General features: G+C 37.0%; 1 protein-coding gene across 2 annotated transcripts in view; it reads right to left on the bottom strand.

Annotated features, from left to right (window-relative positions):
• Window positions 1-18,004, bottom strand: part of LRBA (LPS responsive beige-like anchor protein) — a 662,022-nt gene that overhangs the window by 517,055 nt on the left and 126,963 nt on the right. For both annotated transcript variants that reach the window (XM_049770186.1, XM_049770185.1), the window contains exons 22-25: window positions 3,235-4,263; window positions 2,003-2,181; window positions 936-1,089; window positions 330-510 (exon numbers count right to left, since the gene is read on the bottom strand). In XM_049770186.1, the coding sequence (XP_049626143.1) occupies window positions 330-510; window positions 936-1,089; window positions 2,003-2,181; window positions 3,235-4,263 (1,543 nt within the window). The remainder of the gene's footprint in view (window positions 1-329; window positions 511-935; window positions 1,090-2,002; window positions 2,182-3,234; window positions 4,264-18,004) is intronic.

Raw genomic sequence — 18,004 nt, 5'->3', positions numbered from 1 at the left:
AGATGAAGTCAGCCCCTTCCTGTCACATAAGATTTCCTCCCTTTCCCCTTGATGCCTCAGACCCCTGATTTAACCCCTGGTTTACTTTACTTTGGAATTTAAACCCTGGTAAATTCTCCACAAGTGTCATTAAACTTGAGCTTTTTCTACTACTCAAGCATTAATTCATTCATCCTGTCTCAGATGAACATGTATGGGTGGGGGTGTTTCCCGTTAAGTCCCAAAACTGGCACACTTCTTTCCACCAACAGGATAAATATAAATTTTAATCTAATGTTTACATTACTGAAAATTCTTCAATCTTGAACTAATGGATTGTAATAGCTTACCTAGTCGAAGACACTGTCGTAAAATTCCTCCAGATGACATATTTTTTTCAGCTTCAATTTCAGTGAAGCCAAGAGAACTTGCAAATACAAGCACATCCACAAGGCTGATTAGTCTCTGCAAAAATGTCACAGATGCTTCTATTGAAAGTCCTTGAGTGGGTTCAATATTCTCCAACTCATGCTGAAAGAATAAAATTTGACAATTACATCTATAAACTGATAAAAATCTAAATTTACTAGAAACATTCACAAAAATTCTAAATTTTATAAGAAGTAAGGCTCATGAATACAGTTCAACATGGTAAATTAAAATTAAAAAACACATGGTGAATTCTTTATCTTCTCATCCTTTAAAAATGGAAAATTGGGTAAATTATCATTAATCACATATTTCTCTGACTCAGTCCCAGGAAATCAACATTGTCTGTTTAGTGCTTTCATTCCTGAAACAGATTCTAAGGTTCCTTTCTGGGTAATTGTACAAGATCCAATTTTTTTTTATTTATAGCACCTACGATGCACATTACCAGCACATTCAAGTTCTAATCAATAAGAATACATAATAGTCATGTTTTCACACCAATTTTAATAAAGATAAGTCCTTACTGTAGCAGAGGTAGCAGCTGAAAGCAATGGCAGTATACCCCCACAAGCCATGACCATATTGTCCATCACTTGAGAGATCAGATGAATTGTGTTGTGTACAAAGATGACATTATCACTGCTATTCACGAAGTCCATAACTGTCTTTGTTGAATGGCTGTCCAAAGATAAATGATGTTTACTGATAAAGCTAAAGAAAGGAAATCACAGTTTGCATACTTGAGAGGAAGAAGGGTAAGAAGATATTTTTGCTTCATCTTGAAAGCTGTGGAAAGATGATGCAGTAGCATTTGAAGATGTATACTCACACAAAGACCATTCCACATCAGCAGTTACTACCCAGGCCCTTTCTTTTTTGTTTGTTTGATTGGATTTTGTTTAGGGGCCACACTCGGTAGTGCTCAGGAATTACTCCTGGCAAGTACAGAGGACCATATGGGATGCCAGAGATCAAACCATAGTCTGCCACATGCCAGGCAAGCACCCTGCCCACTATGCTATATCTGCGGCCCCTACCCAAGCCTTTTCACAGTGCTAAAACCAATGCCATTACAATTATCTGTGAATAAAACTAAGAAGTAATGCAAAGATGAAAAGGCATATGGTGTTAAAAGTTGTGAGCCACTTTCTACAAATGTATACTTCAATAATGTCATGTTTTTAAATAAAACGATAAGCAAGTTAGGCGACTTTAAATCATAAATCATTCAAATGTAGAACGACCTGAAATAATTATTTTTAAATATGACAACCGTTGCCCCATTGTTCGTCCACCTCAGTGCTGCTAGCAGCAAGTCCATTTCAGATCTAAGTAAATTCTAGATATTGAACATCCTACAGAAAATTTTCATCGTGTGTTTTACAGAAAAATATAATTTCCAACTTTTTTATAATCCACATGAAATAGCTCACATCCTTTAAAATATAGAGAAGTTACTTAATAAAAGCTCTACCATAAAAATATCATTTCTCCCCAATTTCTGAAATTACAAAATATAAACCATATAAATTTTTATAAAAACAAAAATTAAAATTTATAGACATCTCCTATAAATTACACAGAAACAGACCTTCTCCACATCTGTATATCTGTTTCTATTGAAAACAGTAGGTCAGTGAGCAAACGCTGATGCATCTGAGACCACTTGAACTCAGGAATACGAAACACAGTAGACCTGGAATCCCTCCTTTGTCCATTAACTGAATCTGGTGCTGTACCTTGTACTAGCCGTTCCTGTTGCCTTGACATCTAATACAAAAAAATTAAAAAGTAAAACAGTAACTTTAATTTCAAATAACATCATTAACATGGTGTATAACATAATAGTGTCCGTGTAGTCCCCTAAAATTATTATCATACTGAAAAATTAATTTACAGAAAACAATTGAGAATAACACAAATACTTCAATACATTTAAAGCACGTTATCAAAAGTGATAAAGTGGAAAAAAGTGATAAAGGGGACACAATTCCATAGTAATTATCTTGAAACTATGTTAGTATTGCCATCAGTTAACATACCTCTTCATGAAGAGCAAGAACTACTTAATTTTGAATATTACAAACAAAAATACTAATATAATAGAATGTAGAACAAACCAATAGTCAGAGGGTAGAGATGACAAGAGTCAAATAATGTTGAGAATGACAACATGCAAGCAATCATCATCTCATAAAATACTGAGATACTGGTAAGGAGAAATCTATGCCTCTAGATATAACAAAAGTAAACCGAACCATGGAATACTTTAAAACCACATATATTATATTAAAATTATATATCATAAAATGTCTGCAAGAAGGTAGCCCTAGATTTTGCATAAAAACAAGTGTGCTTTTTATGACTACCAAGTAATCAAATAAGGTTTAAAAATCAAGCTTAGGCCAAATCTCCTATCTTGAAAACAACTTTTGGAGATAGTGTGGTAAAAATAATAGTAAGTTTCCATTTAACGGACTCAGACTAAACTCCAAACCTGGGGCCAGAGAGACAGTATAGTGGGTAAGACACGTATGTGTCTTGCATGTAGCTAACCCAGCAACATTCCATATGGTCCCCACAGTACTGTCAGGATTGATTCCTGAGTACAGAGCTAAAAGTAACCACTGAATATTGCCAGGTGTGGGCCCCAAACCAAAAATAATTTAAAAATAAATAAAATCCAAACCTGAAGTAAAGGCAATGAATATATATCTTATACTATTTATACAACTAAAAATAGCATAAGAATCAATTCTAAAATAAGATTAAGTATTTTAACTCAATGCAAACACATTTCCAAAAAATAATATGCATAATCACCTCAAGCACAGGCTGGTGAGGCTGAGATATTTCTCCATTTGTGCTGGCCTTCAATTCCAGTCTCTCTGTATCTGTAGCCACACTGGAAACATCCAACTTAGCAATTCTCTGTTCAGAAGTAGTAGGACACTCCAAGTTATTAGTATGAGAATCACTTATTTTTTTCCCTTCCTCAAGCAACTGATCAGTGTTCGATTGTACAGTCCGAGAAGCATAAACGTCCGGTGAGTCAGTTGAGGATCCTGACGCTGTCATGGTCAAGATTCCAGAGTCTTTAGAATCTTGTGTGTCAGTATCAGTTTGTTTTCTAACAGGTTCTTCCTCTTGACATGACAATTTGTGGTCATTATTGAACATGTCCAACTTTTCGCTGACTTCAGATGCAGCTGGCAACAAACTATTATCCTGGAGTTCTGTGGGTAGGCTGATGACCTCTGTAGGGCTGCTTTCTATCTTCAGCTCTACATAATCATCATCATCTTCTTCCTCTGCTGTCGACTTCTCCAATAATTCTGGTACCTCTGAAGCATCTTCTTCAGAAGGAGAACTTACAGAAGCAATTACTTCACTGACAGTTATTAAATCTTTGTCAGTTATTTTCAAAGAATTAGAGGGAAGAGTCGCAGCTTCTACTTTATCAGAAGATACTTCTAAATCACCTGCATTCACTGCTTCGTGGCTATGTGTTTCTTCTACAGAAACTTCATCTGATAACTCTTGATTTTCTTGCCCAACTTTCCTTTCATCATTGGATGTACTCTGAGTTTGTAATTCTATACTGGATGTAGAGTCTACTAAACTTGTCTTCTCAATATGTGAGTTCTCATCACTATTTTTGGTGCTGTGAGAAGATACAGGAGAACCCTTGCTATCTGGCAGCTGAGATCCCACTGAAGCATGAGCATCCCCATTTGTGCCAGAAACTGCTTGGATAAGATTTGAAGGACATTGCTCTAGTTCATCACCAACTTTTTCTTGGTGTTCCCTAAATATGCTAGCAAGGTTTTCTTTGTGTATTTCAAAAGTGACCTAGATGAAAAACAAAAATCATTCAAAATACATATTTTTAAAAAAATGAACATAGCATATATAACAAAACAATAATATTTAGCAGCTTTTTATAAATGTCATCTAATAATAAAAAGACAACAATAAAATATGCACATCTCAAAAAACAGTAGCTAATCTGTTTTGTTTTATTTGGGGTCTCACCTGGCAGTACTCAGGGATCACTCCTGGCTTTGGGCTCAGGGATCACTCCTAAGGGATTCCAGGAAATGTTTGGGCTGCTGTAGATTGAACCAGCATTGGTCGCATGCAAAGCAAATGCCCTACCTGTTGTACTATCTCTCTGGCCCCTGTTCCTTATTGTAAAGCTCACTGGAAGATGATATCAAACCACAGGAGAACATAGTTATCCGACATATTCTTACAGATATCAAGTCAAATAACCATTGTCCTGCTGTCCTCTAAGAATTATACCAGGAATTTGTACCTCTGGGAAGTGATTTATGCACTACTAGATAATAAATTATCTCAATTGCAGTGAAAACCCATTTCTTCATGATACATCCTCTGCAGAGATAAAAAGTATCAATTATTCTCACTTTTATATATTTACTGAGATATTGGAAGTTTTACTTACTTTGTTTAAAGCACATAAATTCCTTTAACAATATTTTTTAAAAATTCAACCATTCCCCTAAGATCAACCATAATTTTTCAACTGTGAAATGGTCACAAATTACCTGAATGTTCTAAATAACACATTCATGGACTCACTTATCCCACTAATATGTGACTGCTAAGTATCCAGCTACTTGGGTCTTTCATCTAAATAAAAGAAAAACAATCTAAAGAAAAAGTGATTTTAAGTATCTTTTGTTTGGTTTGGTTTGGTTTGGGCCACACCCGGTGGACATACTCCTGGTTCTGTACTCAGAAACCGCTCCTGGAAGAATTAGGGGACTATATGGGATGCCTGGGATCAAACTGGGTCATCCCAGGTCAGCTGTGGGAAAGGCAAATGCTGTACCACTATGCTATGGCTCCCGACCCTAAGAATAATTTTTTAATGTCAAAAAGTTTGACTTTTTTTTATGTCACTAAGAAGGATCATCTTACAACAACCATTGAGATCTACAACATTCCTAATGGCATTATGAAGTGAAAGCTTTACTCCTTAAGTAAAAACAAAACAAAACAAAAATCAACTTTTTTTAAATCAAGACCTTAACATAGGCAGGAGATTGCAGCAGTACTACAGTGGGTAAGGCTCTTGCCTTGCACGTGGCTAACCCAAGTTCAATCTCCGATATCCCATACAGTCTTCTGGAGCACTGTCAGGAGAGATCCCCAAGTACAGAGTTGAGAGTAAGCACTGGAAATTGCTGGTGTTGCACAAAAGCCAAAATAAACAAAAATAATAATGTGGGGGTCAGATAGAACAGATGTTAAAGTGCTTATCTTGAACACAGCCAACGTGAATTCAATCCTGACACTGTGTATGGTCCCAGGAGCTCCCCAGGAAAGATCCGTGAGTGCAGAGCCAGAAATAAACCCTATCACTGTTGAATTCTGCTTCTCAACACCCCAACCCCTTAAAAAAAAAAAGCAGGGGAAAGACTCAAAGTAATGTATACTTTAATAAATTTATATTATGAATGTGCCATAAGGGGGAATCATTTTTGTGTGTTAATGAAAATGTGTAATCAAATCTGTCATATATAATGCTTTATTCTTCATAAGCAAAAATTAAAATGCATTATTTCTATTGTATGTATAAATATTATACATGATTTTAAAATTCTGGCTGGTTTATTTTAGAATTTCCCTTTCTTTAGTTTATCCGAATACTCTAAAACTTAAATGGCAATTGGGCAATTATCACTGTTGTAATCTTTTTTGAAACTGTTTTCCTAAAGGTATTTGTGACTGATAATTCCTAATTAATTACCAGTTATTGTTCTAAATTACCCAGCTAAAAGACTAGCCATTAATCTTCACAACAAGTTGATAGCTAATCCATAGCTATTTGCAGTGTTTGGAAAGCACTCCCATAAACTGCTAGTTAAAAATACTCGAGCTAATAATTGCATTTCTTTTCCCTTTACTTTTAATGTGTCACTCAAATTTACTAATTAGAACATAAAGTGTGAATGTATCAAGAGATCAATATTATTAATCTAAATATCTTAAAAGTTTAACCTAAAAATGTTAAACTTTTTTAGGTTTAAAGTTGTCCACTTTAAAATGTTAGCATTTAGTTGCTGAAAGATAGTACAGAGGATAAGGCTCTAGCCTTGATTACAGCCAGCCCGATTTCAATCACTAACATCACATAAGGTTCCCAGAGCATCACCAGGAGTAACCCCTGAACACAGAGCCAAAACTAAGACCTCAGCATGATATGAAGTGAGATGATATGATATGAAGTGAAAATGATATAACCATCTCTAATTCTTAGGTGACAGTTAATAAACGAGATACATCTTTTAAAAAGGATATATCATTCCATATGAATTATCAATGAGAACAGCTTTAAATGCATAAGGAAAAGTGTCAGAGAGTAATCAAACAATTTACAATAGTATAAGGCATAGAGTATATAATTTTATTTATTTATTATTCATTTGTTTGTTGCTTATTTATTTACTTTTTGTTCATTATTGGCTTAGGGGCCATACTTGGAAGTTCTCAATGAATCTCTACATTCCTGTGTACAGGAATCACTACTGGTGGTGCTTAGAGCATCGTATGTGTGTCAAAGACTGAAGCCCGATTGGTCATAATAAACAAAGCAAGCATCGTACCAATTGTACTATCTCTCTGGTACCTAAGTAATTTCACATTAAATAATCTTCCAATATATTTATAAACTTGATGTACGCGAAAGATCTTAGTTACAAATCTAAGTACTTTGGTTCAAACTTAAGCTCTTTATTTGTCATTTCCTGACTAGATGTACTAATAATATTAAGCTTAAGGTAGAGGTTAGCTAAGCAAACTGGCTGAGTTAGATTTTTATAAAAAGCAATGTGAAATCAACAACAAATGAAAATAATCCTGAGATACAAGCTATGCATACAATAAACACTACAAACTCACCATATTATAACCTAAACACTTCTTTCATAGAAAATGTATTTTGATAGAATTCAGAACACACTACCCCAAAATGACATATCAACTTATTGAATATTTTAAAATAAAAACATTTGAAAATAACAGGTATAAGGACACATGAGGACACATGCTCCCTTAAAGGTCAACTGGACCATGACCTTCATTCACCAACCCCACCCCCAATACCTCTCATGTCAGGAGTGTGGCCTCAAACAAGACCAAAAAAATTGAACTTCATTAAGGAGACTGAGTGTTGATAAGAAAAATGAAAAGGAAGAAACATGCTTTCCTAAGTTTTTCCTAGTTCACCACACTTATACGTCCTAATAAAATCCTGCACAATCTTTTACTCTTCCACCAAAACCAGTATAAAAATAACAAGGCTCAACTTTCTTCATGAAGACTTTCATACAACTTTCACTAAACAAATGAACTGAGCTACCATATAACCCAGCAATCGCACCCCTGGGTATCTATTCCCAAGACAGAAGGACATTTATCCCAAGGTATGTATGCACTCCACTATTTATCACAGCAATTAGTACAATAGCTAAAATTTGAAACCAAACTCGATGCCCAAAAACAGATGAGTGGATCATGAAGATGTGGTACTTATACACAATGGAATACTACATAGCAGTTAGAAATGATACAGTCATGAATTTTGCAGCAACATGGATGGATTTAGAAAATATTATGTTAAATGAAGTAATCCAGAAAAAGAATGATAAATACAAAATAGCACCTATCTGAGGTATTTAGAATATATACCATAGATACATATAATATTCCATGAACTAATGCAATGATCTAAAAAGTAGACTCAGGCCGGAGAGATAGAATGGAGGGAAAGCGTTTGTCTCGCTTGCAGAAGGATGGTGGCTCGAATTCCAGCATCCCATCTGGTCCCCCATGCCTGCCAGAGGTGATTTCTGAGTGTAAAGCCAGGAGTAACCCCTGAGCGCTGCTGGGTGTGACACAAAAACCAAAATAAATAAATAAATAAATAAATAAATAAATAAATAAATAAATAAATAAATAAAGTAGAAACTGCAAGCACCGTAGGTGTCAGCATACAGTTAGAAGTATTCAACTCAAGTGGAAGAGGGGCAACACAAAGCCTCGACTATCCATTATACCATAAAGAAACCAGCAACAACAGAAACAGTGGTTTAGAGTGAATAGGTATGCAATCAACCTCTACCTAAAAGGCCTATAACAATGTCCTAATGTATTTTGCCACAGAAAAAGGTACAGAATATTATTGGAAGCCAGGAATCCCACTGCAGTGATTACTAACAATATGTATTAATGTCTTAATTTTGCCAGGTATAAAATAAAACTTCAGCTTCTTTGGAGCTTCCACTATGGAGTGGTTCTTGGAAACAAAGGGTAAACACCCTAATTTTACGCCTTGGTGCTCAATCATACTAGATACCATATACAGTGCTCAATATGACAATGTCTCAATAAAATACTCCAATTTACCCACTTCCTTTTGTTTTATGACTTCTATTAGGACCTAAAACATATGATCATTCAGACTACTAAACAGTCAATGGCGCACCATAGACTTATGCTACAGGTCCCACTCAGTGAATACATTTTTGAAAATTACCATTTCCTTTTTTTATTCTCTTACCATTTCCTTTTTTTAATTCTCTTTTTTTTCTTTTTCTTCCCTACTTCCTTTTTTTCCTTTCTTCCCCTTCTTCATCAATTCAATCTATGTTAAATAAAGGCCACACTGTCAGTTTCTCTATAGGAAAGGAACCCCAATACATAAGATGTGGCAGACAATACTACCCTATGTAGTATAAGAGGTGGCTACTTATAGTAGCCTATTATAGTCCTCTTATAGTCCTCACTACCACATTGCTTAGTACTACAGATGCGAAAATATGCTTATCCTAGAATACTCCAGCTACTATCTAACCCTGAAACCTTCATTTAGCAAAATCTACCCTTGTCAGTGATGAAGTGCCTAGAAATTGGAAAACCTTCCAACTCTGACCCACCAGCTCAATTTTTTTAAATATATTTTTTATTTAACTAACATGATCATAGTTGGGTTACAGTCATAAACAGAACACCCCCCCTTCACCAGTGTAACATTACCCCCTCCCCCTTCCCATCCCCTGCCTGTATTCAAGACAGGCATTCTACTACAGTTATTTGTTTTTAAGTTCAGTAAATTGTATTTTTTTTCCTTAAAGGATAAGAGTAAAAAAATATAGTAAAGGTGTGATAGTGGCAATCACCATTGTTTGCATAGGTCCAGAAAATTGGGGAAAATGGAAAAAAATCCTTGACCTGATTACAAAAAGGCCTCACTCCAGAAGTTTATTGGCATAAGACCGACTCTGGGTTCCAGGCATACCAGTCTGTCCAACCCAAGTCATTCTCCGTGGTCCCAATGAAACTTTTTCACACTTTAGCTATTGTTGGTATCAGGTTCTTATATTTAAAGACTCTGAATTCTGTGCATTTCTTTCATCGATGTCAGGCTGATGTGGAGCATCCTCTAGTTTCAGCATACCATTAAATGCGGAGCGATCTGCCCTGCATGTAGACTGTTGCTGAGTCATCTGGGTGTTGGGAGCACTCTTTAGAGTAAGTCAATGCCAGAGCAATGGTAGGTCTTCCCTGGTAGAGGCTTGGATCCTGGTAATGTTATAGAAAATTGTGGTTGTTTCCATAGATGGTATCCATTGTTCAGGTGTGTGTGGGCGATGCCCATTCTTCGGAGGCCTAAGCCAAATCATTATGCCAAAATCAGGGCAAAAGGCCTAATTACATTACCAAATTTGTGTTCCCATCTCTATTAGAGAAGAACTTGTTTGCATATGTATTATTTTCCCATTTTAATGTGCCTATGCAAAAGAGAAGCAATGCCACAAGATATTGTTGGTGCATCTGGGGGCCGACGAATAAAGTCCAACATTCCCCATAACCTGGTTCAAATATGAAATCTATACAGAGATACTCTTCTTCCAGTATTGCTTATAAAACAGATCTCAAAGGGGGAAAATCAAACAATGAAATAACAAAGCCAGTGAACAAAATTGTCACTATATGAGGATGTTCGAAAAGATGTTAAGGGAATACATCTGAGATATACAAAAGAGATACACATGTCCCTTTTATGTTTTAGAAATAGTCAAGAGGGAGGGTGTTGTTTCCGAGACACCACTTTGGTCTGTGATTTGGACAAGCGAAGAGCACATGGAGCTACGTCCTCCACTTGTTACCTCCTGAAGCTTCCGACTCCCCAAGAGGCGTTTGCTTCCTAATTGCTGGAAGTTGGAAGTTCACCAGTCCCCTCCCAGCCCCTTGCAGGAACAAGGAAGCCTGGGGTCTCTTTTAAATTGCACCTCACCGGAACCCACTTGCTGGGACCCTGAGGAGGTGTCCAGGAATAACCCTGGGGACGGGGAGGAAGGAGAGAGAAGGCTGTGGGGGGCAGCCGAGGCTGCATCTTCATCTTATCTTGGCCAAAAAGCCTACAGCATGGAACCTTGCCATGACATGTTGCCTGCTGAAGCTTCAGACTCCACCCAAAAAATTACTGTGAAAAATATGTAACCCACTTTGGCCAAAACAAAAATCATTAGTACAGAAAAATGGTTAAATGTGGGGTAACAAGAGATGGGAGTGAGGGAGTAAAGGAATAAAAGGAGCTCCTGGACGGCTTTCAGATTATGACAAGCAGATGAAACACAATGATGGTTTCACAATGGACAGGTTTAATAAGGAAACTTCCCTGGTAAGTTTCTAAAGCCAGAACCTATTGTGATGCTATTCCCACCTCGCTGGCTTGCCCAGGAATGTGGCCAGGAAAAGCCCTGGAATTCCGGAGGAAGAAGGTAGAGGGGTGTTGGGGTGACCCATGTCCCGCACCCCTTCCTAGACCTGGTTAAAGAGGCCCCTGGCATGGCAGAGGGCTGCCAAACCCCATGCTGGCAGAACCTCCCGGCTCCCAGGAAGAAAGGAGATCCTTCCAGAGCTAGAAGGCCAAAAGGTCAAAGCCCCCACCCCAGACCCTCCCTTTGGAGCTGGGAGGGAAATGGGGAAAGCCTAGGGAAATCAGTAAGTTCCTCCAAGAGACCCACCTCGCTGGCTTACCCAGCCATGTGGCCAGGAAAAGCCCTGGAGTTCCGGAAGAAGGAGGTAGAAGGGTCCAGCTCAATTTTTTTAACTTATTTTTACTGTATTTACTTATTTTTCTTTCCTCTTCTCTCTAATCCTTTGTTTTTCCCTTTCTTTCTCTCCTAATCTATATCTAAGCTAATTATTTATCTTTTCTTAATTCAATTATTTCTTAAGAGCTCAGAACCATCCTACGAGGGTCAGGCCTCCAAACAACAACTTAAATAGATCACTAAAGTCTGTCTTTATGTGGGCATGAGTTTGTAGTGGATTCCTCTCTGATTGCCACACCTAAAATGTAAACAATCCACACCTAAAGTGTATATAGCCCCTCATATATTATCTCTCTTCCCCCTGATTCGATATCCCTCCTTATTTAACCTTCTTTACCCTCAGTTCTTAACTCACTAGGTACCAAGACCGACCTCCTGCACCAATAAGCCAACACCCAGCTCCCAAAGTGAAAGGACACCCTCTAGTTTCTCAGCAAGAAACTAGAACCAACACCCTGCTGACCCATGCTTTGTGGACCTTCTTCTCACCCCTCCCCCAAATGTGGACTATTGCATGATACCGGATTCAGCTCCAGAATGACTCGCAGCTCAAGGATACTACCTGACCCCTTACTGCTGCAAATCATTTCTCAAACTCAATAAGACCACGGTGTGTGATGAAAAGGTGCCCTGGATTTCACCCCTCACAAGAATATCTCAAAAGACTTACTGAGAAAGCCTATATTTCTTTTATATGTTTAATACCTCTATAATAATATCTCTTAGTCTGTTTATTCCCAAATGTAGGCAGCCTCTTATATCATTTTTCTTTAATTACTTTTTTAAATTTATTTTTATTTCATATATTTTATATATATATATATATTCCCTTAACTTCGCCTGTTTTGGTTCTGCTTGGTAAGAAAACTTACAAGAAAAAGTCTTGCCTGGGGTAAAAGTTCAGGTCAAAACCAGGGCACAGAGATTGTGTAGCCTGTCATTCTTTGCCCCAAATGTACCAACAATATAATATGGCACCTTTCCTTTTTGCAAAAGCATACAAAAAAGGGAAAAATTCATGTATAGAAATAAGCTCTTATCTATTAGGGATAAGAAGTCATACATTTTATAATACAGAGGCGCTTCCCAACCTGAACATGTGTCATGTGGACCCAACTTAAACTCCATGTGATCAGACAGTGACTGTCCAATCCTGAAACCTAGAACCCAGACATAGCATGACAGCTCCCTGCAACAGCACCAGGAACTAAACTTCCCCTGGGAAATGATTAGTACTGCTCTGGCACAAACATGTACCACTTTCGACATGACTTCCTGACAAAGAGAAAACAGCAACAACTTGATCTAAGAGCAGATTGTCTTATCTCATCACCTAACGATAAGATGAAATCAGAAGACACATTGTCGTTCTTTGATCTGTGCAAAAACCAATATCGCTACCTGCAAAAGACTGACATTGACAATCATGACTGGACAGAACTTATCCTGCGACCAATAAGAAAGACCCTAGACTAGACTTAGGCCTAGAATTTGAACAATAACCAAGATCTCTAATTCCAGAGGTCTAACGTTGACAACTGTGACTGAGCAGAACTTCTGGAAGGATAATGAAAGACTATTCTAGGATTCTTCCTACAATCTATGCAAAAACCAAGACCACTCTTTACAAAAGACTGTTTGCAACAACAGTGATGGAACAGAACTTCTAGAACCATAAAAAAGAATCTATCCTTGGTTTCAGCCTATGACCTGTGCAAATACCAAGATCTCTCATTACAGAGGCCTGATATTATCATTCACAACTGAGCAGAAAGCTTCCTGGCACTTGGGGTATGAAAATGAGCATGTAAAGAGTTTATAGTTGTTCCCATGACAGTACGCTTCAAAAGCAGAGAAACCGTGTATCACTTAGGTCAAGGGAATTCCCTTTCTAATTTCCTCCTATGCTTGCTATGCCTATGCAAAAAAAGAGAAAAAAAGCACAAAACCTTGCCAAACTAGCCCTCCTTCCTCTTTTTTTTTTTTTTTCTGTTCTCGTGGTTATTATTGGTTGTTGGTTATTTGTTGGTGGTATGCTTTTTTGTAGTTGATGGTTTTGTTTTTTTTTATTGTGTTTTTGTTTTTGTTTTGTTTTCCTTCTTTTTTCTGTTATTTTGTGTTTTTTTTTCCTTTTTCTTGTTTTTTTTGGGGGGAACCACACCCAGAGATGCTCAGGGGTTACACCTGGCTATGCGCTCAGAAATTGCTCCTGGCTTGGGGGACCACATGAGACACCAGGGGATCGAACCTCGGTCCGTCCTATGCTAGTGCAGGCAAAGCAGACGCCTTACTGCTTGTGCCACCGCTCCAGCCCCTCCCTTTCTTCTTTTGAATTGATATTTATAACCTCTAGATCAGGGCCCTCTGTACATTTTCTGCCCTAGAGAAATCTTTTTTGTTTTATTTGTTTTAGTTTGGGTCACACCCCCCAATATTCAAGGCTTACTACTGACTTTGCACTCAAGGATCACCCCAACTTTGCCTCCTGCGGCCTGAAAGTAAATTGAATTTGAGACCCCAGATGAACTCCTCCCAGTTTTATTTTCTCTTTTTTCTTTCCTTTTTTTTTTTTAAACAGAACCACATAACTTGAAACATCTTGTTCTGCCTCATAAATTGAGGGGGGGAATAAAATGGATGGTACAAGGACCAAACAGTATGTATGATCATTGAGTACAAATAAAAAATGATCAGACTTAAAACCAAACCCAAAGTCAATGACAACAAATCGATGCCCTATCTACAACAAGTTATACATAGAGGGGACCAGTGAAACTAGCAGTCAGGGGGAGGGGGGAAGGAGGGAGATATATAATGCATGCTGGGAAGAGGGGTGGAGGGAGGACAACACTGGTAGTGGGATTGCCCATGATTCATTATCACTATGTACCTTAAATATTACTGTGAAAGACTTTGTAATTCATTTTGTTCACAATAAAAATTAAACAAAATTAAAAAATAAAAATAAAAAAATGTAGATGCTATATGCCTGTTACTCCTTCAGTCTAATTTTCAAGTCAACTAAAGAAAATTAAGTGATGTTTCTCCACACAATTCATGATTCATATACAAAGCCATATGTAATACAGTGTCCCTTCTCACTGAAACTCACCTTAAGTCTCTAATAATTATGCAATTATTAATTCTTACATACCTTTTGCAGGATGTTTTTAAGCATATCATGCTGAAATATTTCTGAATAATTTTAATCTGCAAGTAGGGAGTCTTTTTTTAAATAATATCTGCATTTAAACATGATTACAAACATGATTGTAGTTGGGTGTCAATCATAAATAAAACACCCCAATTCACCATTGCCACATTCCCATCACCAATGCTCTCCTTCCCATCTCCCTCTTCCCTCCACTGCCTGTATTCGAGACAGGCTTTTTACTTCCTTCAATCAGTGACATTGCTATGATAGTTCTCAGTGTAGTTATTTCTCTAACTGCACCCACCACTCTTTGTGGGGAGCTTCATATCGTGAACTGGTTCTTCCAGCCTGATCTTTGGGAATTATTTCAATATTGTCGTTTATTTTTCTTAAAGCCCATAGATGAGTGAGATTATTCTGTGTCTCTCTATCCCTCTGACTTATTTTACTCAGCATAATAGATTCCATGGACATTCATGTATAGGAAAATTTCATGACTTCATCTCTCCTGATGGCTACATAATATTCCACTGTATATATGTACCACAGTTTCTTTAGCCATTCATCTGTTGAAGGGCATTCGGTTGTTTCCAGAGTGTGCCTATTGTAAATGGTGTTGCAATAAATATAGGTGTGAGGAAGGGATTTTTGTGTTGCGTTTTTGAGTTCCTAGGGTATATTGATAGGAGTGGTATAGCTGATTCATATGGGAGCTCAATTTCCAGTTTTTTTGAGGAATCTTCATATTGTTTTCAGTAAGGGCTGGACTAGATAGCATTCCCACCAGTGGTGAATAAGAGTTTCTTTCTCCCCACATCCCCGCCAGCACTGATTATTCTTTTTCTTTGTGATGTGTGACAGTCTCTGTGGTGTGAGATAGTACCTCATTGTAGTTTTGATTTGCATCTCCCTAATGATTAGTGATGTGGAGCATTTTTATATGCCTTTTGGCCATTTCTATTTTTTTTTTTTTTTTTGAGAAACTGTCTGATCATTTCTTCTCCCCATTTTTTGATAGGGTTAGATGCTTTTTCATGTTAAGCTCTGTCATTACCTTATTTATCTTAGATATTAGCCACTTATTTCATAGATAAACAACAGCTCAGAAACTTTGCAGAAGCAAACCTTAAAAGAAAAACTAAAGGTCTATTTTAAGACAATACTGACCAACAGACACACCAAACTTCTACACAAAGATGGCACTAAATCCCATGACGATTATCTCTCTCAATGCCAATGGATAAAATGCACCAGATAAGAGACACAAAGTGGCTAAATGGATCAAAAAACTGAATCCAAACTTCTGCTGCCTAGAAAAAACACACCTGAGGAGTCAGAATAAACATAGACTCAAAATCAGAGGCTGGAGAAAAATCATCCAAGCAAACAACACCCTTAAAAAAGCTGGAGTAGCCATTCTAATATCACAATGGAATATTACGCAGCCATCAGGATAGATGAAGTCATGAAATTTTCCTATACATGGATGTACATGGAATCTATTATGCTAAGTGAAATAATTCAAAAGGAAAGAGATAGAAACAGACTAGTTTCACTCATCTATGGGCTTTAAGAAAAAAAATGACAATATTAAAATAATTCCCAGAGATGAGGCCGGACGGACCAGTTCACGATATGAAGTTCACCACAAAGAGTGGTGAGTGCAGTTAGAGAAATAATTATACTGAGAACTATCACTCACCTATGGCTTTTAAGAAAAATTAAAGACAGTACTGTAATCAGGTCCAGAGACAATAGAGTTAAGGGCTGGAAGGGCCAGAAGTACCGGCTCACAATTGAAGCTCACCACAAAGAGTGCTGAATGCTGTCAGGGAAATAACTACACTAACAACCTGCATGACAATGTTAAAGAATGAGGAAAGTAGAATACCTGTCGTGAATACAGGCAAGGGTGATTGTGAGGGGGCATTAGTGGTGGGAATGTTGCACTGGTGAAGGGGGTTATTTTGTTTATGACTGAAACCCAACTACAAACATGCTTGTAATCATAGTGCTTAAAGATTTATAAAAAATATAAACAGTCCATCTTAATCCTGCTGCCTTCAGATGCTCATTTTCAAGTCCTGTGTGGAATCTCCATTTTGTGTTTGGATGTTCTCTCTCCCCCACCAAGCCTTGATATTAAACCCAGGACCTCACACCAAATGTTGAGCTAGATCACAGACCTAAAATTTCTTTTTTTTGAGCCTTCACTTTTTTTTCCTCTGATCAGCCTACCTCCTCATCTGCTAATACACTATATATATATTTTTTGCCAATAGATTTTATTATTTAGCAGGTCCCCAACATTTATCTTTAAAGCTTACCAAGATATTTTTACTTGCTTAATATTTTAACTTAGGGGGGGGGGGCAAAAGAAATATTTTAACTTACTTTTTTCTTTATATTTTTACTTACTTTTTCTTAATAGTTTATTCTATTTTATCCTTACCAAAAACATAATCACTTGTTAGAATTTATTAGAATTTCATTAAGCCTTGAACTTACCTAAAGGAGCATTAGCTTATTTTAACTAGGATGTTTAGTATATTTTAGAAAAACATTTCCATTTGTTCATGCCTTTCATATGTCCTTCAGCATTGTCTGAAAGACATTCATAAGTAATTCAAAGTGAAGTCCAGAGATATATATAAGATAGTACTAGCATATGAAAATTACATAATTTACCTAAAAATATCTAGGCATGCATGAAGCATCAGGAAAATGCTGACATTTATGTTTTGATTTCAGTAATGTTACTCTATTGCTAAACAGAAAAGCATTAGAGAAAGAGATAACAAAATTTAAAAAGATGCACATAAAAATGAATTAGGAAAAGCATGAATCATTTAAGATAGTGAGCGATTTGGAAAATCTGTGAAATTCAAACTCTCATAGGAGTGGTAAGCAATAAAATAATAAGGAAAAAAGTCATCAGTATAAAGCAGATATTAGACTAATAAAAGCTTTGAGAGTCATAGGAGTGGCTGAAATTTCATCAGAGAGATTAAAAGCAAGTTTTTACTACAAAGAAAATAGTTTTCAAACCCTAGTAATCCAAATGTAATCCTAGTAATTCAAATGTTTTTAAGGTGGCTTTTTTTTAACCTTAGTAACTCTCTCACTCTCTCTCAATCTCTCTCTCTCTCTCTCTCTCACACACACACACACACACATACACACTCACACACATATGAACAATAATGGGCATATCTACACAAACTCTGCCTAAGAAAGAGCAAAGCTTGGGAGATGACTCAAAGGACTGGAGCACTTGCATTGTATGTGT

The sequence above is a fragment of the Suncus etruscus genome, chromosome 3, assembly GCF_024139225.1.
Source record: "Suncus etruscus isolate mSunEtr1 chromosome 3, mSunEtr1.pri.cur, whole genome shotgun sequence".
Classification (NCBI taxonomy): Eukaryota; Metazoa; Chordata; class Mammalia; order Eulipotyphla; family Soricidae; genus Suncus; species Suncus etruscus.
The sequence above is the reverse complement of the archived record's forward strand: the minus strand, read 5'-3'. Positions and strand labels throughout refer to the sequence as shown.